Source organism: Alosa sapidissima, chromosome 22 (genome assembly GCF_018492685.1).
Source record: "Alosa sapidissima isolate fAloSap1 chromosome 22, fAloSap1.pri, whole genome shotgun sequence".
NCBI lineage: Eukaryota > Metazoa > Chordata > Actinopteri > Clupeiformes > Clupeidae > Alosa > Alosa sapidissima.
Genome location: NC_055978.1, coordinates 24,456,277 through 24,482,305, shown reverse-complemented (window position 1 = coordinate 24,482,305; position 26,029 = coordinate 24,456,277). Strand labels below are relative to the sequence as shown.

The 26,029-nt window shown below is 47.8% G+C and overlaps 1 protein-coding gene across 1 annotated transcript in view; it reads left to right on the top strand.

Annotated features, from left to right (window-relative positions):
* Window positions 1-26,029, top strand: part of exoc4 (exocyst complex component 4) — a 119,554-nt gene that overhangs the window by 35,006 nt on the left and 58,519 nt on the right. The window contains exon 10 of the mRNA XM_042079565.1: window positions 11,044-11,140. Within this exon, the coding sequence (XP_041935499.1) occupies window positions 11,044-11,140 (97 nt within the window). The remainder of the gene's footprint in view (window positions 1-11,043; window positions 11,141-26,029) is intronic.

Below are 26,029 nucleotides of genomic sequence, written 5' to 3'. Positions count from 1 at the left end.
ACCACAGAAAAAATTTGTGCTCTGCCTTGAATGGTTCCATTACATTTGATTTCTTCCATCTCCCTCACAAATGTATATGGATGGTAGAAAAAAGAAATGCAGAGAGGGTTTGTTATTTTAGTTATTTCCACTGCCAGTTTCATGTGTAGCGCTCACCCCACTTGGCCCTGTAAGTCATCACCCCGACAGAAGCACGTCTGTGTGGCCGGTGTTTTCATGATTTGTCATGGTTCTTAGGGAATAGGTGTAAATTAGTCTGTAGGAGCCAAGCTTAAAAAAGCACTAGCCTTGTGAGGTTATCAACTAACATGTTTTCGATCAGGTCAATGTCCCAGAAGGCTAGGACACACAAACACACACACACACACACACACACACACACACACTCTCTCTCTCTCTCTCTCTCTCTCTCTCTCTCTCTCTCTCTCTCTCTCTCTCTCTCTCTCTCTCTCTCTCTCTCTCTCTCTCTCTCTCTCTCTCTCTCTCTCTCTCTCTCTCTTTCTTTCTCTCTCTCTCTCTCTCTCTCTCACACACACTCACACACTCACACACACACACACACACACACAGAATAGCTTTTAACATTTGAATTGGCTTTGGGGATTATTATTACAAAGGCTACATTCTCCTCCCTCACACCAGTAAAACAAGCCCAAATAGAGTTTTCCTTTAAAGCCTGGCGCCTGCGACGAGAGAATGGCAATCTTGTATTAGCAATCTTGTTTATGCATAATGGTGTAGCTCCCTGTAGAGTGGAGAGTGCTCTGGCGCTCAGTGACCGACTGGTCCAAGGGAGCGTGAGTGCTGTTTTCTGTCAGCCTGATTTGTGCAGCACAATAGGGAGGGAGAGGTGCAAATGGAAAAATGTCTCACGGTGGGAGAGGAGGTGTGTGTGTGTGTGTGTGTGTGTGTGTGTGTGTGTGTGGTGTTGTGTGTGTACATGTGTTTGTGTGTGGCTGTAGGTGTATATGTGTGTGAGGTAGCGTTTGTGTGGCTGTCTGTGTCTGTGGCTGTGTGTGTGTGTCTGTGTGTGTGTGTGTGTGTGTGTGTGTGTGTGTGTGTAAGTGGGGTGTTTGAATTCTCCACATCCTCATCTGCACAGGCCAGTCTCTGTTATCACAGTGGGCCGCCTGGACGTCTCCGTAATGGAAGCCCAGGCCTTGGTGCCATCTAGTATCCATGGTTTCAGCAGTCGCTCTCCGCTCCCATGAGGCCTGGCCTGCTCCATCACGTCACGACAAGTGACAACTTCAAAAACACCCGTCTCTTAAAGTGTGCTCCGAGTGTCTCCAAGTGTTGGACCCACTCATACATTTTATGCTGGAAATGCTGGCCTGGCCTGGCCTCTTCCACAGTCAATAATAACGAGGCAATTTCTTGTAAAAAGGATCAATACTTCAGGTATTATGATTTATCACCTCCGTATCTGAAAGCTGATATCAAATTGAGCCGCAGGCCAGGGAATAATGATGTGACAATTAAACAGGACGAGTGCTGGGGACTCGTGGATATGTTGTTTGGCCTTGGACCCCATCAGAGAGCTCCTGTCTCTTTGTATCAGTATAGATCTATTACTGCCTTTTTCCTCCTCAACTATTACAAAAGGTTGATTGGTGTCTTTGGTATAATGCCTCAGAGCTTCATCCTTTTGACATCTTATCCCCTCCTATCTTTTTCTCCTAAACCTTTGCAAAGAGTGGATGGGCTAGTAGGATCTACTCCACCCCTGCTTGTCTGTCGTGCTACAATGAGGGTCGTGCGGGCGGAGGCTGGTAGACGGACTAGTGAGATGGGCAGCAATCAGCGCCAGGCGTGCTGAGAGGACCAGGGCTGGGGCAGCAATGCTTGAGCCCAAATGTGATTGGCCAGCAAGGACAGGGCTCCATTTAGACCCCGTGATTGTGAGACAAGGAGCACCTGTGGGTAATTTGAACACAAATCAGCTGGGTATTTGGCAGATGCGGAGAAAAAAAAAACGGGGGCAAGTGTGTGTGTGTGGGGGGGGGTGGGGTGGGGGGTAACAATTGACTGGCCTTGAATGGTGTCTCGGAGACACACACACACACACACACACACACACACACAACACCAGCATGTTCATGCATCCGCCAGCAAAGATGTTTGAGAGGAGGTTGATGTAACAATAGTTACTGATTGGTTGAAAAAAAATCTGTCTGTCTGTCACTCTCGTTTTTTCCTTTCTCTCTCTCTCTCTCACACACACACGCACACGCAGTGAGTGTGTGTTTGTATGTTTTTATGGATCTCTCTTGTATATGTGCCATGTGCCGTGTGTGAAACAATCTTTTCCCCTCTCATCACACTGCTTCATAAAGCATGCGTATGTCAGTATTTTTACAAAACTATGACTAGGAGAAGATTTGGAGGGGAAGTGTGTCTTTGTATCCTTGATTTTTTGGCAGCTGAGGTCAGGCTGAAGAGCTAATGGCATCTCTACTAAACGGGTCCTGATGGAGCAGACAGGCACACAGGGATGAAGTGATGATGAAGTGATGATCCAGACTCCGCATGACATCCCGGAAGCCTCCGTCCCAAACCGCACAGTGTGTGTGTGTGTGTGTGTGTGTGTGTGTGTGTGTGTGTGTGTGTGTGTGTGCGTGTGCATGTGTGTGTGATCTGTGTGAGTGGGCAAGTGAATGCTCACATACGGCACTTGTACTACGGCATACCGTGTGCGTGTGTGTGTGTGTGTGCGCGTGTGCGCGCGCACGACTTATCAGCACAAATCTGTACGGGGATGGAGGGTCTGATCTTCCTCACGAGCTGGCTGGTGAGAGGCGAGTAATTGATCACGCGAGTCCCCACCGTCTGCACAGGCACACGCCTCAGCCCAGCCGCCTCTCCCGCCTCTTCCACACGGAGGAGAGGAGAGGAGACATGAACACTCAGGGAAGATGTGTCACTATAGCACAGCTCTCTACTGCCTCATTGTGCCTACACAGTCCCCACTGTCCTTGTGACCTGCACCTATGCATAATTCAATTCAATTCAGATCAGTTTGCTACATAACATACAATAAGAATGTGTCTCAAGGTACGTTACAGTGCCCAGCTTGAACATGAACCTTGATTTTACAGATGAATAGCGTTGTGCAGTGTAGGGGCAGCCTGAGCTATTGGGTTGAGCACCACCTTCCCCTGTCTTAGTGGAATTTTTGCCTGCCGCCGCTCAGTGCCTTTGTCTAGTCAACCATGGCCTGTTTGTGTGTGTGTGTGTGTGTTTGTTTGTTTGTCTGCGCGGACACCCGCTCTGGAGATTGGTGTTTTAATAGATCCATTCAGTTGCCTTTAATCACTTTAATCAGTCTTGGCCACAGGCTGTGGCTTTGGTTATTTTGCAGTGTGCCTGTTTCATTTCTTAATTTATTTACTGATTAATTAATTTTCCAAAGGACAACAGTGAGCCAGTGGGAATTGGACCGAAATCAATTGCAAAGAGTGGGTTCAAGAGTTCCATTCTGGTGGACCACACTAGACATGCACTTAGAACACAACATCAAACCACCCTAATTATTTAACTTTTTTTTTTTACCTGCTTCATAATAGTCATAGCATTACCTGTTAACTTCCACCAGGTGTGGCCATGTAGGAGCCCACAACCCCCATCAGTGTTACAGACAGACACAGACACACAGAGAGAGAGAGTTAAGACAAGCAGCTAGTTTGATTGTCCCTGGAATGTTCAACAGCATAGTGTTGAGAACCGTCATTTGTCGTGATTCTCTTCGCATTTGTCAGGTATAGCCAATGTTGTTGCATAGTTGCCATGTTTGATGGCATGGCTTACGCCAAGCACTCATGTCTGTTCACAGACTCCCTCAACACACCACAGCATACTTTCCAAGTGACAAGCATCTGTTGTGTCTGATTCTGCCTCTGTTGTCTTGGATGCTGTCCTTCCACTACCGGAATGTTGCCACAACATGACACCGGTGACGTGAGCAATGGGATGGGAACCTGGCAGGTTATTAGGGAAAAACGGGGAGTGGGATGGCGTTCCTGTTCTGCCAGGTGCCGACAGGAGGAAGGAATGTGAGCACATGTGCACACACACACACACACACACACACACACACACACATACATAGACACTCACACCATCATCTACTTCCATCGCTGTTTGCCAGGGAAACAGAAACACAACACACGCTAATGACAGCAGTTGCTGTGTGTATACAGATGTGCTCCAGGTTCAGTTTGCTCACACATGACTTCTGTTGAGATGTTGATGATTGCTAAAATAACATTATGGTTTGGATTCTCTCTTCTCTCTCCCATTCTCTCCATCTCTCTCTCTCTATCACTCTCTCTTTACTCTCCATCTCTCCCTTCCTCTCTCTATCTCCCTCTCTCTCTCTCTCTCTCTCTCTCTCTCTCTCTCTCTCTCTCTCTCTCTCTCTCTCTCTCTCTTGCTCTCCTCCCTGTACTGTTTTGCGCTGGTGGTGAAATCCTGTGGTAGATCTCATCAGTGGGAGATGATTGAATTAGCTGAGTGTTGAAATGAGATTGGCTTGTTATTTCTGTGCCGCCGCGCCGCGAGGGAGGTAATAGCATCCCGGTGCCCCGGTGGCTCGTGCGGGCGAGAGCCCGGCCTCCCAGCCTGCTTTCCACGCTGATGGATAGGCTGCAGGCTACTGGGATACAACAGTGCCGGGGCTCCTAATAGCATCCGTGATTGGAGAGGAACGGAAATGGTGTTGGATTGGCGGTTGAAGTTTTCTAGTCTTTCTTTATGGGCAGACAGGAGAGAGGAACAAGAGTGTGTTTTTTTTTATATATATATATATATATATATATATATATATATATATATATATATATATATATATATATATATATATATATATATATATATATATATATATATATATATATATATATATATATATATATATATATATATATATATATATATATATATATATATATATATATATATCCTCTACCTACCCCAAAAATGTGATTCAGTGTGTGTTTGAGCACGTTGTGTGTACTGTCAGAAGAAGTGTGTGTGTGTGTGTGTGTGTGTGTGTGGGAAGCTGTTCCTACTGCTTCAGAAAGTCCTATCTGTGTTTGCTGCTGGGTAAATTCAGATAGAGGTGTTTTTGTGTGTCTGTCTGTGTCTGTCAAGGAGGGAAGGGGGTGGGAGGTGTTGTTGTCAGTTGAAGGCTGACACAGCTTTGGCTTCTAATCACCAACTAGGAGAGTGAAAGGAGGAAAAGAGAGAGATCGAGAGAGAGTGGGGACCTGTGTGACTGTTTCCCTACTAGGGCTAATTTTAATCAGCGAGGGGCTGTCATCACGGAGGCTGTCAGCTGCGTGTTTACCTTTAATCTCAGCCCCAGGGTGATTGGAAGAAAGGAGGGGTGAAGGACACACACATGCACATATGCACACACACACACACACACACACACACACACACACACACTCACACTCACACTCACACACTCTCACACACACACACACACACACACTCACTCACTCACTCACACACACACATCCACCAACACACTCTCTACCTCTGTCACTCTCCATGACTGACGTAACTCTCCCTAACAGTCATGCACAAAGCAAGTCCACTCACTCTGGACTTCAGAGGTACCTCTGTAAAATACAGATACAGTGTTTAAGACAGGAATTCTCATAAACCACGCAAGAACATATCATATTACCACAAACACAGGATGCATTCCAACAATGTTGCGCGCACACACACACACATACACACAAACACACACATGCATGCAGACCCACAACATGGATCAAAGAGGACTTGAGGATGCAGCAAGCGGTAGCCAATCAAGAGAGGTCAGCCCACGGCCCCCCCACCCCCCATTCTCCTCCCCTGGTGGGGCACTCCACCTGTGTGATGTGAGGGAGAGAAGGGAGTGATGGAGAGGGCTTGATTGGAGGTGGAGGGCTTTGTTTTATTTTCCTGCAGCAATGGAGTTAAACCACAGGAGATCAGATGAAGAGCATGACAAGCTGCTAATCAGGCCACACACACACACACACAGACACACACACACACACACACACACACACACACAGACACACACACACACACACACACACAGACACACACACACACACACACAGACACACAGACACACAGACACACAGACACATTCTCATATTCGCTCAGACACACACCTTTCATTCTCTCATTCTGATGCAAACAGCCTCTTAACTAAATGCAGTAACTGGCTCATGTGTCTCTAATGGCCTCTTTCACTTTGCACAGAATTACACACAAAGAAACTTTGTACATATTGTTGACAAATTTGATTTGTTTTCTGAACAAGACCTGACAGATGACCAGGGTTAAAGAACGTGCACAGCTGGTTAACCTGTCACCAGTGCATTTTGATGAAATTTGTATCACCCAGAGGTGCGTCGCCTTTTGCTCACACATCTGTGCGTGCCTGGCAGTATCTCTGTGTTGGTGTGTGTGCGCGCGTGTGTCTGCATTTGTGTGTGTGTGTGTGTGTGAGAGCGAGAACACGCACGTTCGGGTCACCGAAACCCATGGGCACTGACACATTCAATAATTAATCTCATTCAATTTCCACATTTCCATATTTATTTATCGGGTATCATAGGCGAGTGGCAGCGGCACCCAGGTCCCCCGACGGCCTCTCCTGTCTGGCACATGGGGCGAGTGGAAGATTGTCCCTTCAAATTAATTTTAATAATAGAAGCAGCTCATTAGGAGCCAATCAGACGCGAGGACATGGTATGTGTGTGTGTGTGTGTGTGTGTGTGTGTGTGTGGTGGGGGGGTTGTTTTAGACGCAGGGGTGGCCAGGCAGCCAGCCAGAGGAGTTCATGAATTATTGAATTGGCCTGATCTTATTACAGCCGCTGGTTTGGTCATGACAGCTCAGGTGCCGTTATGAGTGTTTGCTTATTCACCTTCACTCTTCATCAGTGCTACCGTTTGTGTTCCAGTGTTAGAAAAAAATAAATGAACTAAGTGAGAAAACAGAGTATATCTAATCCTCCATTTCACCTATGTCTTCATATAGAAATGTACTGTAAACCAAAGCAATTCGTTTTTTTCCAGGGTATATTAAAGCAGGTTCAAATGTAAGATGTGGCAAATATGCATTAGTAATCAGATTAAGCACCTTTAGGTTTGGTGTTTTTTCATATACCCTAAAGACCTCATGTTTGGTCTTTTCCCGTATATTTCTACATACATGCCTGTGAGGAAGCACTAATTACATGTCTGTGGATGCTTGTGACCAGAATGTCAAAGAAGGTCCCCCTCAGCAGTGACATGCTGGACATTGAAGGCCTCGTCCCTCGCCACAGGGACAGGTGCAGAAATAAAGCCATTACGGAAGGAGCTTTGATCTGGCCGAAAGTTGACATTTCAGATTACGCTGACAGAGTGCCACTAACCCTGACACTCATTGTAAATGAGGGATTATGAGTGGGCTTGCTCTGTTTGTACTGCACCCTCTGTACTCGGTCCCTGTAAACCTTCTAACACACACACACACACACACACACACACACACACATACATACATACATACACACACACACACACACACACACACACACACACACACACACACATATACACACATACATACACACACACACGAAAACACACACACACACACGAAAACACACACACACATATACTGTCATGAAAACGCACACAAACACACACACACACAGCCCTATACCTACACACACTCACTCACACGCACACAGGTCCACAGAGATCTGTCGCGGTGTTCTAGAAGGCATTGCACGTCCGATATCGCCACTTTTATGCCGCCCTCCCGCCCTCCCGCCCCGCCCCCTTTGGCCCAGAGACGGAGACGGGAGCGTGAATCCAGCGCAGATCAAACCCCATTTCTAATCAAAGCCAGGAGCCTGTGGCTAATGCAATTTCACTAAGTCACTGGCTGGCTTGATTACATGGGCGGCTGGCTGGAGGAGGTGTGGGGCCGCCTGGGCCTCCAGGACCTGCCAGGGGCCCATGGGGACCCCCCACCCCAGCCCCTGCAGCCTGTTCCAGGGCCCAGACACACACCCTTTCCCCTTAGTCTGCTTTAATCCCGGGATCAGCTCCTACCACAGGGGAGCGCAGGGCCACCTGACTGCCTGTTCCACACAGCAGCTCAGACGCACTCACTGGAAGCAATAACACACATCTACAAACAGGTGCACGCCAGAGCAGCCCAGCTCTTGCATACGGCGTTGCATTTTGAAAAACGCTATGGATGCACATACTTGTAGTCTAGGCACACAGCATTAACCCACAAGGCCCTTCTTGAACCTTCTCCACTTCTGCGTACTCCAATTTCTTTACACTTTTGTGATCCAATGATGACAGAGGGGCCAGACCTCTTACTGTCACCAAGCTGCAGAGATCATATAACAGTCATTAATATTAACAAGCTAAATTAGAATATTAATGCATGTCATGCTAACTTGGCACTAGATGAGAGGCTTTGGAGACGGGGGGGGGGGGGTCTGTTCGACTCTTCTGTCAGAAGTAAATGAAAATGTGGTGGGGGGATTGAATCATGTAATCAGTACATCTCTAATCCTTCTTAGTTACCTGATGACTTCCGTGCCCTTCTTTGTCTGTGGTTGCAAATGGATGCGATGCACACAAAGCCACCCGCTTCCTCCTCCATTCTCTCTCTCTCTCCTGTTCTCTCTTCTCTTTTCTCTTTTCTCTGTTTCACCCCATCTGCCTGTTGTTCTCTCGATGCCGTGGGAGAGCGTGTGGGAGCAGCTTTGTTTGGTGCTCGTAATTGACTCTTAATTGAATTGGCAGCGGAGAACGGATGGAGCAAGTGGGAGAGGAGGAGGAGGAGGAGAAGGTGAGGAGGAGGAGGAGGAAGAGGCGAGAAAATTGGACGTGGGTTCCGTCTCCACTTAGCAACAAGCGCAGGGTTTCCACAGAAATGAATTTCACGCGAAAGAAAAAAAAAAACAAGTGGGAAAATGTAGGCCTTCGAGTATTTTTTCCCCCTCATACAGAGAGCAACTATAAAAGCTCATGCTCTCTTTCACTCTTTTTTAAAAAAACATACATAAAAATAAAGACGAAGGCTCTTGTTGAAAAAGAGCTCTGTTGTCCCACAAAAGGCGTCCTGGAGGCATCCTTTGAGGCTGGCGAGAAGGAAGGAGAGCTGGAGAGAGAAGCGAAGAGAAAGAAAGAAAGAAAGAAAGAAAGAAAGAGGGAGGGAGGGGGGGGGGGGGTGCGATGCGGCGGGCATCTGAATGCAGGCGGTTTCCCCAACTCCCTCCGCTCAGATCATGGGCAGTCGTGGTGGATTAGCGGTGAGGCGGCGCAACGTGAGCTCTTGTCCTCCCGATGTGCACTGACAGCGTGATGAGCTTGATGTCGCCCAGGCCCCGCAAGGACACCTGCTGTAATTACTGAGCTGTCAGCGACGACACGCACACACAAACATGTGGCACCCACCCGCTCACACACACACACACACACACACACACACACACACACACAACTGCAGCTAGATTCTTGCATATGCTCTATTTTAAACACACATCATGTACATAATGACTTACTCCCTCCAGCGTAGATATAGTCTTTTCTCTCTCCCTGTCTCTCACCCACTCTCCCTACTAACAACCATACACCTCACCACAACTGAATTGAAGTTGAAGGGAAATGCAACACTGTGTTTTTTGTTGAGTCTTACCGGAGTCTTTTACTATTTGCTTCATTCTGTTTCTGTAAATGTAAATCAGGTTTCTTGGCATTTATCCCATCCGTGAATTAGTGAACACACAGAGCACGCAGTGAACACACAGTGAGGTAAAGCACACTCTAACCCAGAGCAGTGAGCTGCCTGGCTACAGCGGCGCTCGGGGAGCAGTGAGGGGTTGAGTGCCTTGTTCAAGGGCACTTCAGCTGTTCGTACTGGTCGGGGATCGAACCGGCAACCCTCTGGTTACAAGCCCGAAGCCCTAACCAGTAGGACACGGCTGCCCCTTCTCATGTCCTCTCTGCAGTTTCTCTCTTCTCATCTGCCTTTCCTCTCTCACTTTGCTGTTCCTCTGTCTTTCTTTGGCTGTGTTAGCTCTCTTTGTCACGTCCTTGCATGTGTTGCCTTCTTCTTCATAGACGTTTGCCTGTTGTGGCTGGCATCTTGGAAGTGGCGATCTAAAAATCGCCCAAATCTCTCCAGCGGTTCGCACCACTCTGCGGCCGTAACAGCCCACGTTGGCAGTCGGCACAGCACCAAGGGTGGAGGCGACTCCTCCGCCCACGCTCTCGCGGGCATCTTTGTTGACGGAGGCGACAGGGCGTGCGGAGGTGGTCGGCGAGCTGCTGTCATTTTTTTTTTTTTTTTTTTTTTGTTCTTTTTCGATCGACCGCCACGCACCGCTCGCTCTCTTGTCAATTACACCGGTTCCGTCGGGGTCAGCAGACTTAATAAGGGCAGACGCATGGTGTGGAGGCCTCTCCAGTGGCACAGTCCCATTTCCTCACTAACCTGTTGCTTGCTGGGAGGTGGCAGGGAGAGGGGAGAGGGGGTGGAGGGGGAGGCAGGTGGGTGAGGCTGCTATACCCAGTGGTGTGTGCTGAAGCGTGGCACAGCTTTATCAGACAAGGATGGGCGAATTCTGATGTGATCAGCATCGACTTGGTCTGTGTGTGCCGAGTCTGTATTTATAGGCTGTGTATGTGTGTGTATTACTGTAGTACGCAGTCTGAAGAAGAGCTTGAAATGTTACGCACATTCAATTTGTAACGGGAGCTGTTTTGATGTGCGAGTTCAAGCAGTGTTATGATGATGTGTGTGTTCTCCCTTCAGCTTCACGTCTGCATATGACACATGTGAGTGTGGTTTTCTCATTTGTTTTGTATGTGTGATCTCGGAAGGAAACTGATGAGCTGAATTGTGGAATGAGTTTTGTCCGCCCAGCTGGTTGACGAACCATAAATGGCTGAGCTCACTACAACAGCCTATTTAAATCTCCCTGTGCTCATGATTGTTGTTTCTCTTTCCTGTCAGGTGGCGCTGATGACAACCTGATCGAAGGCGGCGAGACCAAATTCCTGTGCAAACCTGGGGCCAGAAACATCACCCTCATATTCCAGCCTCTGCTGCGGTAGGACACCCCTCCAACACACCCCCACCCCTCCCCTGGGTCCCCTCTACCAGCCACATGCATACACACACACACACACACACACACACACACACACACACACACACACACACACACACACACACACACACACACACACGCATACACACACACATACAGACACACAGACATACAGACACACACACACACACACATTGCTCTTGTAATTTATTCTTACCTACAGAAAGGAAATGTCCACATGCGCGCTCTCACAGAATGCACAAATAGCCAGTGTCCCCTCCCGCGGATGGCCCGGCCGCTGAGTTTGATGCGTTCTGATGGAGTGAGATGGAGCACTCCGCCTGGCCCCGCTCCCCGCTCAATTCCGCTTTCAATGTTCCAATCCGTGCCATCATGGGCCGGCCCCGCTAATGCCTTGTTGTATTACCGGTGCATTATAGACATGTAGCCGGTCAACAAGCCCACATAATGACATGACTCAGAGAATGCTGATGTTCCTAGCAATCCAATTCATGTCCCTCTCAGGGAACGATGAAACACATCATCCAATTCATTTCTCTCCATTTCCTGAATGTCCAGATGTCCGTTTTCTATAAACAGAGAGAGTGACGTTTTGTACTTGTTCTCTCTTTGCTTTTGTGCATCTGAGATCACGTTAGTAATTCGTCCGCACGTCCATCCAGAGATGGTTTGAATTTCGGTTGCTGAGTCTGGTACGGTCTCGGGAAGCCTCTGAAGGCAAGAAATCTGATTCCCATCTCCCGATATAATTCGATTTGACCCACTATGGGACGATGCATCTCCAAAGCATCCATTACACATTCACTGTTCAAATTTTTGAAATCCTTTGAGCTTGTCCACGTCATGTCACTGAACGGCATTGTTTGCTCACCCTCGCCCTCGCTCACCCTCGCCCACAGTCCCTCTCAGACACCCCCCCCCCCCCCCCCCCCCCCTGCCAACTATTTGTGATGGTCAACAAGAGGCCATGACGATCTGGGTGGCGTTTCTTATTGTCTCAATCAATAAGCATGCTCCATCAGTGGTGCAAGGCATTATTTGTCTTAATAGCGGGTTTTCAGACTGTGGGCCCTTGCCTCAATCCATCTTAGTCAATACTCAGCCCCCTCTAATTAACCGCACTGTGTTGTTAGTTCTTCATTGTCAATTTTGAACTAACCCAGAACTTCCACTCAAGAAGTACAACAATAGACAAGCCTCAAACTAACAGAGACGGCCATAAAGGAAAGGACCCACTGTTATTGGTGTGTGTGTGTGTGTGTGTGTGGGGGATACTTCTAGTAGGATGTCAGAGCTGTCAGCTGAGCGAGGCTGACCTTTTTTTTTTTTGTTCCTGTAAGCGATGTCAGGTCAGCTTCTCACAACAGAGTGCCCACAGGGGCCGAGTTCATTCTATTTCATTTCTCTCTCACAGCAAGGCTAAAAGATAGAGAGATGGAAGATGGACAGGACAGTTTCACAGGACAATGAGTAAACAGACAGGTCTGTGGTCATCTGCCAAGGTTTGCTTGTGACGCTGAGATAGAGGTCACAAAGAGTGAGTGTGTTTGATGCTCAGACACAATAAAAGGAAGTCCTAAAACTGGAGCTGGGTGATGCACACACTCTTTGCACGTGTGATGGTAAGAGTTGGCACTCATCACATAAGGGAAGCTGATGTTGTTGGATGTTGGCTTTGCCTCCTGGCCCCTTGTCATTTGGCATTGCTTGTGTTTTTCCATCATAAACATTGAAACAACATTGAGTGTGCATGACCATTATAATTAGGAGTCAAATGCAAAGCAAAACAATCAGAATGGCTATTGTAACAATGTCTCATACAAATGAGACCTTTTTTTTTGTAAGTTGAGACGTGCAACTGGGGACTTTGTTTGGAGCATTGAAAGTTGTGCATAAGATTTGAACAGCTCGGGCTGAGCACACCGGGGTATTCGAGACTCTCTCCTGAGGTGCCGATCAATAGCCCTGTCGGGTTGCTTACACAGGAAGATCAGTCCATAGAGGAAGGTAATGTATTGGCTTGCTTCTACCAAAGTGTCTACAGTTTCGTTTGGTGTGAGGCACCAAAACACTTTTCTCGGAGTATCAGTTCTCACCCTGAGGATCAATATGAGGGCTTTATGGGAGACTCTGTGTGTTTTCATTGCGTATAGTGCCATTTTATGGGAGGTGTTTGAGCTTCGCGGCAAAGAGCTGGGTATGAGCAACAGCAGCCAATCGATCAGCATGAAAGCAGAGCTCTGTGGACCTGTCAGTGTTTTGGTGGAAGTGTGTATAGGTGTCTCCGAGAGGGGAAATGTTTAAAAAACAAACTGAGTTGCTGAAATATTTAATGTGCCAGGCTGGCTTGAGGCAGGCCCATATACACCCACACACTCACACATGTGCACACACTTGAACAAACACACACACACTGGCACAAGCACACACACACACACACACACACGCACACACATTCTCTCTGGCACCTGCACCTTTGGAACGCAGTGAGGGGAGTCAGAGCAGGTAGGTGGTAATTTAGTTTGACTTGTGTGGCCTCCCGCTGACATTTGAGTGGTATTTAAACCCTGCTGCCCTGACCGAGGTTGGCATTTGGATGGAGGTGGTGGAAGGCTGGCGTTGAGGGTGGTGGGTGGTGGTGGTGATGATGGTGGAGGGGGGGAACGCAGCTCTCAGAGCCCTGTAATCTCCCTCTCTCCTCGCCTGCATCCGTGCTCACTGTTGATTAGCGCTGGCAGGGCCCGGGTGTCTGCCATCGCACCCCGGTGAGGGAGCAGATGCTGGGGGGCTTCTGGCCTCTCCGTCGCCGGGCGGCAGCAGGGAAGGCAGCGGGCGCTGGAGGATGGAGGCCAGAAGTGAGGGCGGGTAGGGTGGCACAGCGTGGGGCAGTGACAAATGCTCTCCTCCCCGCCCCTCTGTCTCACCCACTCATCCATCCACCACCCCCCCACCCCCCCCGTGGTGATCTCTGTGTGGGGTCTCTGTGTTGTGGCAGTCCCCCTGGTGCAGGGCGTCTGGGGGGGGGGGCTGGGGGAGGCGATGTAAATATCAGCCACGGCTCATTACAGACGCACAGGGCTGGACCCATCCGCAGTAGGTGTCCCTGCAACATCTGCATGGGGGTGCGTCCTGGAGAAAGACAGAGACACCAAGTGAGAGCAAGAGAGCACAGCGGGGCCATTTCTCAAACATACACAACATGGCACACTGGTGATCAAGCTACAGCATTTCTAATGAGCCGTTGCATTATCAATCTGGAGGAGTACCACGGAAATTCCTCCTCCATATGTCATGTTTTTGGAGATGAGGCTTGTCGCTTATACTCACATTCGTTTTGCCTTCCATTCTTGGGTATTTACGAGTAAATCATCAGTTTTTTTAGCCTTTAAAGTTAAATATGCACATGTCTGACCTCAACTTATTGTGCTTTGGTCAACTGGCATTGTTTTTAAATATGCTCTTTAAGTAAATTGACATTGATATTGATTATGTTCACACTGCATCAACATATTTTGGCTCTCAGTTTCTGGGATCTCTGAACTCGTCACCCTCTTCTTTCCAAGTCTTTCAGAACCTCTTCGTTACTTACCGGTACTCCAGGGACTGCAATTCTGGAGGAATTTTGTGTAAAATCAAGACTGTAATGGCAATCGATTTAAGGCATTCATATGAACATTTGTCTTTTTTTCCATTCCATTTCTTCTTCTTATCTCTCTCAACCACCAGTTATCAAACTTTCTTTAATTTCCTCCCCCCTCTCAAAACTCTAAAGAAAAGACACAAAGCAGCTCTGTCCATCCTAAGAGCAGTAAAGGATTTTAAAATGTTCTTGGTTGGGCTTATCGACGCTCTCAGGCAGATGTTTCAAGAAGGTTTGAATTCAGAAAGTTTCATCTTGCTTCAACTTTATAATGGCGTATCAATCAGACCTTGTAATGTATTCATGTTGAGCTTCATTTAGCATGGTGACAGTGAAAAAACAGAAACGTCCAGCTTTTCTCTCTTAAGCATAAGACATTGCTACACACAACACAATTAATTTGGAGTAGCTTCACCATATTCAGTTTTGGCTGGATGCCCTAATCATTTGTCATTCTGAAGCAATTAAGCTGTAGTTGTTTTTTGTTATCATCAGACATTATCTGATGTTAAAGTACCATGGAAGTAAGAAGTTACTGTTTGTCTGACTCGAGCCAAACAAATACAAAGTTGCCTTTGAATGATTGGTGTGGTGATTTGACTATAACAATGTGTTGAGTGAGTCAGTAGAGGAGACTCCTGTTTCCCCGCTCTGAACTTCAGTATGCTTTTTGTCATATGAGAGACCTAACACACACTGACAGCAACAAGAGATGAAAGGGCCCTATACTAGTCCATCCCTGCATCTGACCTGTCATCACTGTACTGTAGCTGTTGTCACAATGAGCAGCCTTTCAGTCCTAACAGAAGGGGACTGACCGGCCACGAAAGAGCTTGGGAAGTGTTTTGTCTTACTCTGCACCTTATGCAACGTAGCCATAGGCAGCCACTGGACAAAGAGTCAGTGTGCAAGAGGAAGGAGATGAAGAGGAGGAGACGTCAGGCAACTAAAGTACGGAGGTATGGGAGGATGGAGGAGAACCGGAGAGAAGTTATTAAGGCCCACTTACTGATAACTGGTGGCTGTGAAATTTGGCAGGATAATTTTTCGCTTGATGTTTAATCAGGTGTGTTTTACAAATTCAATTTCAGGGGATAAATGTTCCACTATTAAATTAATTAGAAGTTATGAGTAACACCTTCCCCCCTAATTTTGCATTCAGAACGAAGCTGTTTTTGCTCCTGGCTTTTTCTGGTGCACTTGGGACTCGGTATGAAAAAGCGACTTTAGCTTGCTGAAAGGGCAAAGGGGCTGGCTAAACACTGCCACCATCATCAATAATCCCCCTTTGTGATTGGAGAGGGCTGCTGAGAATATGCCTAGCCTTCAGTCCTTTCCTAATTCAGCCCTTTGTAAGGAAACAGTAATCTGCAAGGCTTGTCATCATGTAACAAGTGCCCCTCTTACTCTGTCATTTTGACGCACCTCTATCTCTCTCTCTATCTCCAGTTTTTCCAGAGTGTTATGTATGGGGGGGAATCGATCTGTGCCGTGCTCTATTCTGCTCCCCTGTCAACATACTGTTGTCCACTAGCCTCCAAAATCCACCCGCAAAATGACCCCCCTACAGATCACAGCCCTCTCCTAAAAGGGCCTAATACATAGGAAGAGCACAGTGTAGAGACAGCAGATTCTAAACCCAGTCTTTCTGTGCCGTGCTGATTATGTACTCCTCCCTGCACCAACTATGTACCGGAAGGAAGCCTACGGAAAGTCCAAGGAAGATTGTGGAGCAAATTCTGTATTGATTATTCTAGCAAAACTTACAGCCAGGCAGTTCTGCAATTTTTCAATCCATGAAGTCAGCCTCAAGCCATCTCAGCATTCCCTTTTTCCCCCACATCTTTCTCTCACATATCTGAGGATTTGCCTTTTGTAAATACCCCATTCTTTCCCCTCCCCTCCCTCCCTCCCTCCCTCTGTCTCTCCTACTGTTAAAGCCATGGAGCATAGCCGTGAAAGCAGTCAGAGCAGCAGTGTGGATCAGGAGGAAGAAGGGATTTTTTTTTTATTATTTTTTTTTATCTGTGGAAAGGTCAGGAGGCGTCGGAGGAGAAGCGACGAGCTGTTTGTTTTGCACATTAGCTCCGGCAACATGCACAGACGTATGAATCTCCCAGGCGCAGCTACCTGTCACTATCTCCACTCCAGAGGAGCTGTTTTTCTCCTCCTCCCCCATCTTTCTTCTCTCTCTTTCTCTACCCTTCTCCATGTCTGCCTCTATCTCTCTCTCTCTCTCTCTCTCTCTCTCTCTCCCTCTCCCTCTCCATCTCTCTATACCCTTCTCCATATCTACCTCTCTCTCTATCTATCTTTTGGTGTCTGCCTCTCTCTGTATCTTTTTTGTGTTCTTCCTTTCTTTATTTCCGAGATGCCCTCTGTCCTCAACTGTACACACTGCATGAGTAAATATCCAAAAAGCTGGGTGCAGTGCAGGCATCTCCAGCCTTAAAGTGCCAGCTCAGCAGAAGCCCTTTTCTGTGTGTGTGTGTGTGTGTGTGTGTGTGTGTGTGTGTGTGTGTGTGTTTTTCGCCAGACTTTTAAAATCCAATATCGCAAACTCGTCTGCCAGAGATTGTATCTTCTAGATGCCTCTGTGCGTTTCTGTGCCAGTAGGGAGCCCTGCACGCCCCGTTTTCTATCTTAAGGTTAATCGCACCTTCCTCTGCTCATCGACGCAGTCACATTCCCCTTGGCTTCCTGTTGCTGATGCAGCGCCCAGCACATCATTTCTGCAACATGTCTTGTTTTTTTTGTTTGTTTGTTATTGTTTCGTCTCCAACTCTGCATGTCAGACTCAGGCAAAGTTTCGGTCTCTGGTCGGTTCTGTTGCCTTTGATAAAGAATGCCCACAAGTGAAGGAGCAAAGGGATTTGTCATGATTTCTGCATGCAGGTAAACCCCCACCACCACCCCCCGAATAGAACTATGCTTCCTGCTCACGTGGAATCCAGAATACTGTGAGCCTTTCAGCTCCGATGCCCAGAAAGGAGATTTGTTTTTGCGAGAGCTTCCCCCTCAGGCTTTTTGGTGCTTTTTTGCTGATGTGTGAAGCCCAGCTGCACAGGTGAACTCCGGAAGTTTCCGAGCGGCGGCTCCGGCAGCGGCTTAGCATCTGTGTGTGAGACGTCCCCCGCACCACTGGCCCCTCGCTTTGAAACCCGGGCCAGAGAACTGAGCCAGGTCTCCGCACCACACATGCTCACTCAGGACTTGAGCACGCAGAAAACGCAGTCCTTTGGATGAACTGTCCATCTCCGCCTCTGGCTGGTGTGTGTGTGTGTGTGTGTGTGTGTGTGTGTGTGTGTGTGTGTGTGTGTGTGTGTGTGTGTGTGTGTGTGTGTCTTTGTCTTTGCACCATGCTCACATACCTCAATGTGACCTTTTCTTAAATGAGGCTGCAACTTGTCAATGTTGTATAGATATATACAGTATAAGCTTCTAAATTCCCATGGACACTACTGGTCTTTTTGGTTTCTTTTACTATATGCATCTCTTTGTGTATCTGTCCATGCTTCCCTCTGCAAGTCCACTGAGTGTGTGTGTGTGTGTGTGTGGCATTATTTTAAATGGCACTAATGGGAGTTGCTGGTGCATTGCTGTTGCAGAGTTTAGGTCTGTTGCTAAGCAGTGTCCCAAAAAGGTGGAAAGAACGGCCAACCGCCGGAGGACATGGAGGAAATCACCTTAGTCAGGAGGAATAGCCAGGAGACAGATGCGGAATGAGGGAGACCGAGGCAGAACGATCGGATGACCACGACCCGTCGTCTTGAAATAGAAACATCATCTTTTTTTCCCCCCTCTCTTTCTTCTCTCTTCTTCTCCCTTTTTTAATGATGGCTCCACTGCCTCCTCCTCCTCCTTCTCTGGAGTGTCCCCCCCCCCCCCCCTGCTGCCTATCTGCCGGACGAGCCTGAGACCTCCAGAGCCCAGGCTCATCCATCATCACAGGCCAGGGAACATAGCAGAGAGAGAGAGAGAGAGAGAGAGAGAGAGAAAAGAGAAGCGGAGATAGAGCACACATTGCACATGAATCCTCATCTGTGCCGCATGAAAGATTCACGCAGCCAAAATGGCGGCGTCCCTCCGCTCGGCAGCACCAGCCGATCCTAATCACCGCGGCTCTCCAGACCGCCCTCCCCTCCCGACCCCTGATGCATTAAACATGTCCAGCTAACATATTCCGATGGCCAGTTGTTGGAGAACACGCAGTAATGATCACCAGATACCCGTCCGCTCGCTCTTGACCAAGACTCGCCGCTTAGGTTTTGCACTAATAACTATCCATCCGACCTTTGACCCCCCCAGCGCTGGGATTTAGTTTGGTGAGCTGCCATAGTGGGGCTCCATTAATAACTACTGAGACCAGGGGGCCGCCGGCCGACACTGAGCCCAGCCGTGCCTCTCCGGCTGATGTCTGGAGCTTGGCCCTTATCAGGCCAGCCCATGTCCTCCTCGCTCCGCTGCATCTCATATGGGGCTGCGGGAGGACAGGGGATCCGGCTACTAGCCGCGTTGTGAAAGGAGCCACGTGAATTAAGCGCTGTGATACGCAAGCGCGGCTGGCTGGCTGTGTAATAAATGTGGCGAAGATGGATGTCTGAAAAGAGATTTATTTCACTCCGTTACTCTCACTCTTAACCGCATCTTGCCTCATCCTTTGCTCTTCTCCTTCTAATCTTGCATCTCGGTGTCTCAGTCTTACACTTGCTTGAGCTATTTATGCAGGGTGAAGAGTTGAGGAGAGGTTTTTGAAGAGGCGAATAGTTTCAGTGGGCGTAGAGGTTTTGAAACCCTAAATGTCTGAAATAATGGCTGTTCAAGATGGACTTAAGTCAGTCTCAGATTGTTTTTATATCTTTTGTCTCTGTCTGTTTCTCTCTTTTAGTGGGTGTGTGTGTGTGTGTGTGTGTGTGTGTGTGTGTGTGCGTGTGTGTGTGTGTGTGTGTGTGAGTGTGTGTGTGTGTGTGTGTGTGTGTATCTCTCATTCTCTTGTTTTTTTCTTTCAGTCACTCTGTGCCTCTGTTGAATTGATTTTATTTATACCAAGCTCTTAGTGAGTGGAGAGGTGTGTGTGTGCGCGCGTGTGGGGTTACGTTTGTGTATCTGATGTCTCAGTGGCATACCCTCTGGAAGGCAAGTGACTCTGAAAAGAGATTGTCTGGCCGAGTAGGTGATCCATCAAAAAGCCGCAAGTTCATAAACACTGGCAGGCAGGAGGGACCCCTGTCCGCACTGATCACCGCGTCGTGCTGGCGTCCAGAGATCCAGGGCAAAGCCGTCACCTCAGCCTTCTTGTCCAAAGCAAGTCTCGCGCGACGTCTCCTCTGATGTCCATCGGGAGAGCTTACGGCTTTTTGGACCTGACGAAGAGGATTTGGGCTTTTCCTGGACGCAGGGTTTCTAATCCGCGCTTTGTGGCGAGCGGCCAACCCCTAAGCGGTGCCGGGTGTGTCGTGGCAAATTCTCTGTCATTTGGGGGAAGAGGACCCGGGGTATTGGCTCCATTCATCATCCTGTCTGCCGAGACTTGCCCAACACAGCTTCTGAGACATTACTACTTAAATAAGTCCTGAACTTTTTTTTTTTTGATGTGGTGAATCTACCTCAGAGTTTATATTTTTCTCTAGTCGTCGGTTACAGATGGTTGTTTTGTTGTTTTATTGTTGTTTTATTGTTGTTTTCTTTTTCCCATCTTTGCACCGTGCTCACATACCTCAATGTGACCTTTTCTTAAATGAGCCTGCAACTTGTCAATGTTAGATATAGATATACAGTATAAGCTTCTAAATTCCCATGGACACTACTGGTCTTTTTGTTTTCTTTTAGGATATGCTTCTCTTTGTGTATCTGTCCATGCGTCTCTCTGCAAGTCCACTGTGTGTGTGTGTGTGTGTGTGTGTGTGTCTGTGTGTGTGTGTCTGTGTGTGTGTGTGTGTGTGTGTGTCTGTGTGTGTGTGTCTGTGTGTGTCTGCCTGCCTGAAGTGTATTCCCTGAGCGTCTCAAACCTCCCAGCATGTGCGGCAGGCTGCCACTGCCGGTTAGCGACACGCCACAGCACCCCGGCAACTGACATCACAGAAGCCTTTGATTCCCCGGGCTTTCCAGGTCGGCGAGTTGATTCCTGATAATAACATTGTTTGATTGCTGGAGTGGAGATGTAATTGATTGATCCTGGAACCCGTCTGGGGGTCAGGCTTCTGAGGAGTGATGATGGGGCGCGGGGAGGGCAGTGGGCTGTGCGGGGAGGGCAGTGGGCTGTGCGTGGGGGGTGGTGGGCTGTGTTGGTGGGAGAGAAAAAGAATGTCGTTGAGACTAAATTACTGCATCATCCCTTCACCTTTACCTCCCTCCTTCTCTCTTTCCCTCTCTCTCTCTTTCTTTATTTCTCTCTCACTCCCTCCCTTCTTCTTATCCTTCCTTCTTTCCTCCATGATGGCAAAGGCAAACTGTCGAGAAGCCATTTTAAAGACTCTCCCATGGTCCTGTGGAGATGGTAAGATAGTAGTGAGTGTAAGGAGACATCTTGAGGAGTCTTGCAGCTCTATCTCTCTGAGAAGATATGATCCTCCTCAGCACGAGGCGAGGCCAGATTACTAATGAAGCTTAATTGGTCTGTTGCGTACGGTAATCCATCTTTCGGGATGCCATCAGTCAATTAAGGTCACAGCGGAGATACTCTCCTCCGCTCACCTCGGTCCAATTGCAGGCTAAGTGGGAAGTTGACCAGTTCAGGAGAGAGATCGGCCGCTAAATAAAAATCAAACCGAGTAATTGGCAATCATCAAAGTCGAGTCAAATTAAATCCCGGCTATGTTTCCTGCGTGATTGTGAGATGAAGTGGACATAGTGGCTGATTTTGTGGTTCAGGTGCATCCTTCTCCCCTGGGTTTAAGTTATTCATTTTTCAGAGTCCCAATTCCAGCTGTTCCCTCTGGAGTTAAAGTCTAACGCTGAGCAGATGTTTTATGATGAGTTTTTTTTTTTTTTTTTTTTTCACCGCGTGCCAACACGGTTGTATCTGCGATCCGTTGAAATGAATATGAATGAAGAGATCTTGGTTTCGTTACGGTTCTCGTCATCTCACATTTGAATGTTAATGTCTGATATTCTCTTGTGTTCGTATTCCCTAGCACAGGTCGCGAGGTCGTTCTCATGGAGAAGTAAAGAGGGATGCAAGGAGTGAGCAGGAGAGAGAGAGAGAGGGAGAAGAAGTGAGGGATGTGGATAGAGAAAGAGAGTAGGAGATGTCTGTGGTTGTCATGCTAGGGGCTGTTGTTGTTATGCACAGACTTAAGCTCTGCATTGATCCAGCAGGTGAAAGTGCGGCATCTGTTGTGCTGGGCTAGACTGCCCTCTCTGTAATTATATTTTCTCTACTGGAGACTGCATTCGTTCGCGGTCAGCAGATAATTTCTTGTGTCTCTCAGCCTCACTCTTTTGCTGTGTGTGTGTGTGTGTGTGTGTGTGTGTGTGTGTGTGTGTGTTGTCTCTCCACGTCTCTATTTCTTCCTCTTTTGTACAATTGCGTAGGACGCACTCTTTGTATGTGTGTGTGTGTTAAATTCATACACAATACCATCTGTTGAAACAATACGCCTGTGTTGATCCGTAAACGGCAAAGCAATCCAGTCAGATGAATGCATCCACGGCGTGCTAAATCGCCTCTTCTCTCTGTCCTGGAGTAGCGAATCTCTTCCTCTCCGTCCATAGCTCCTATCCTCCCATCTCCACAATCAGCTGTGCAGCCTCCCAGGCGTCGGCCGGTGGAGGGACAGGCAGTGCATCTCTTTTGCCTGCTGGAGATAGAGCCCTTTCACCGGGGCCGAGGGGGGCTAATGGCGGCTGAGCGGAGGCCATGCTGCGCAGGTAATAACAGCCCATTAGACTCTTTATGATATGAGTGAATGGAGACTTGAGCAGATCTGATCTGACCCAAGGAGGACTGCGAAGGAGAGAGAGAGAGAGAGAGAGAGAGAGATGGATAGAGCAGAGACTGTACGAGGGAAGAGAAAGATTACGAAAGACAGATGGGACAGTCTAGTGCAAGAAAAAAACAAAGGAATTAAAATCGTGGTTGAATGGAGGAAACAATTCTCTTTTCGGTGCAGCCATTGCTCATGCTGTTCAAATTGCCCTGGCAATTTTGTTAAACACTATTGATTTTGAATACACCTCATTTTTGCATCCGTTCAGAGTCGGCGGGGGGGAGTTGGGGGCAGTGATCCTGGACAACGTGGCCCAAGGCAAACCAGCTGGACTTTAAAAAGGCTGTGTGTAGTGCTCAAGCTCGATTGTTTTTCCCATAGTGCTGTCTCATCACACAAGACACTAACACACCATGGAGGCTCTAAAACTGAATTAAAACCTTTGGGCCAGCTGTCATTTTGGAGCTCACTGCTGTAAATAATGTTAGATGGAGGGAGTGCCCAGGATTCCAACGCATTAACTGGACATTAACAATGATGGAGGAAGGAAATGCATGCTCTCCACTCCAGAATCTCTCTCCCTCTCTCTCTCTCTCTCTCTCTCTCTCTCTCTCTCTCTCTCTCTTTCTTTCTTTCTTTCTTTCTTTCTTTCTTTCTTTCTTTCTTTCTTTCTTTCTTTCTTTCTCTCTCTCTCTCTCTCTCTCTGTCTCTCTCTGTCTGTCTCTTTTTCTTTCTCTTTATTTCCCCCCTACTCCCTTGTTTATGGCCCGTGGCTTATGCGTGCTCTTGTAATGGTTGGTCTCGTGAAAGTGCAAGCTGGCAGTCGTGGGTTGAGGCTCGACCGTGAGTGCGGTCCCGCGTTGGCACCGTTCGTTAGCCCCAAGCGAGCGAGCGTGCTTTCGCCCTCTACGGGGGTCCTGGCGCGTGGGGAACCGCTCGTCATGTGGGCCGCACTCATTTATGCGCAGCGGAGGACGCCAGCGAGGGCAATTACAGCACTTTTGCGAAAGCATTAATTGCCGGTACGACATCACCTCTGACTTGCAATCACAGCACGTTTGTCTAATGATTTTATAGATCCCCAACCCCCCCCCCCCCAACCTTCAAACACATACAGCACACACACACACACACATACACACACACACACACACACACACACACACACAAACACACAAACACCCAAACACACACGCACACACACACACACTTCGCCTGTGTGTCAGCAGCCTGAGTTGACAGGGCTATTGAGCTGAGATTAAGCTTGGGGTGGATGTCATTGCCCAAACCATGGCCCTCTGAAGGAGGGGCTCCTGGCATCAGGTGCTTCGCCTTTTTGCAGCGTAGCAAACAGCAGATGTTACCTCCGTGCGCCTCCGTTCTTGTCAGGGGTGGAGGCAACGTGGTGAGCGCTGGTTTCGGGTGTCGTGCCTCACCATGTGTGGTATTGCTTTCTGTTTTTGCTCCGAAATCCGAGATTTATTAATGTCTCACTGAATAAACCCCCCCCCCCCCCCCCAGTTTCACACAGAGCCATTTCTCTCTGTTTCTTTCCTGGCGACAGGGTGAGAGTCGGGAGAACTTTCTGGAGAATTGGAGTTTCGCCAGAGACGGCAGGATTGCAAGGCCCGCTGCTTTTGCCTTGAGCTGGTTCATTGCTCTGTTTCTCCTCTCTTCTCCCACAGCGAGATTGTTGCAGGATAAATTTATTACGACAACAGAAAAAGAGAAAGACAAAAACAAAGTGACAGGGCGAAAAAGAATGGTTACCAAAGCACAATAACCCAGCTTCCAGTCACAAGCCGTCTGTTAGGGGAAAAAAAGGTGAAGCCAAAAATCCATTATGTTTGATGTTACTGTCTCACCCTCACAGCTATGCTCCCAAAGCCAGAGAAATGACATTACGCCGGCCTGTAATGCGATTTCCGTGATGTGTGAATATGAGATTCTAATGGATTTGAGAACATTAGAGTCGAGTCTTTATCCCCCAGTATTTATTCCCCCTGGTTTTTCAAATGTCATTTGCTAAGTACGACGCGTCAGTCTCATCAACTTCTCTACTAGAGTTATGAGGGGGAGAGGGAGGATAGGCGATATGAAGTCTGCAGAGTGTGGAAAGAGATACGCTTTTGGAGGGACTGACGGAGATATCAGATAGTGGACACGTTCTGTTGGGCGCTAGAGTACTGAGCAGGCCCAGAAATCTTCACACAGAGTTACAAAACGAGTGAAACACTGAGCCAAATAGGAATCTAACGGTAGATTCTGAATATCAAACTTTCATTTTCGATATATTACCTTCTTTGAACAGCCATACCCAGCGCAAGGGTGCTGTTAATGAAGTGAAGTGAATGGTCTGGGATTGGTGTTCATAAGCGAGCTCTGTGAATGAACCTGATCAGTATTGTTAGTCAGACTCCTATTCCCTACCCTGACTGACCCATTGTCAGAGCAGGATTTCCATCACAGACACGGTATGGGAATACATACAGAGAGCTTCCATTTAGGACTGGCCAACTTTCAAATTCTCATATATTTTCTGTACTTTGAAAAGAAGCCTATTGTGAGACTGTAATCAGCATTGGAAATCATAATAAGACAGGAACATGGTTAGGAGGAAGTAACATCACTTCCTTCTGGCTTTTCTCCATGCTGAGATTTACAGTAAGGGAGTGTGTGTGTGTGTGTGTGTGTGTGTGTGTGTGTGTGTGTGTGTGTGTGTGTGCGCTCCTGGCATCAGGTGGTTCGCCTTTTTGAAATGTTTAGTTGGATGCAGCGTTACTCATGTCGTATTTTAAGCGAGGAAGGAAAAACTATCTGCGTTTAACTAGCCATGATTAGTGGAAGCGCGTTTCTTGATTAGAACGTGTTTACATGCACATAGACATTGTCTTCTCACCGAAAATTGCCGCAAATCATGCAGCGATGGCCGCCTTTGCCATTTGCATGCTCATAATTAAAAGGATTAGATGAAGGCTGTTTACCCTCTTCTCCTCCCCCTCACCACCCCCACACCAGTACAGCTCTCTCATTTAAGGAGACTGGAAAGCTCACTGTATGCAAATGCCAGGTGTCAAGTGCAAATTAGATTTGGGGCATGAGAAACAGATTGAAGTGAAATATGGAATATCAAGGCCGCTTTCTTAGCAACAAAGGCCACATTGAGGAACAAGTAAATTTCAGGTTTGTCAGGCTGTGACAATATAAATGTTCACACAAATGTCAGGGAGTGGAAGGTTTATTAATATTGAAATGAGTCAAGAAATGAAAAGAGAAATATTGACCGAGCAAAATTCCAGT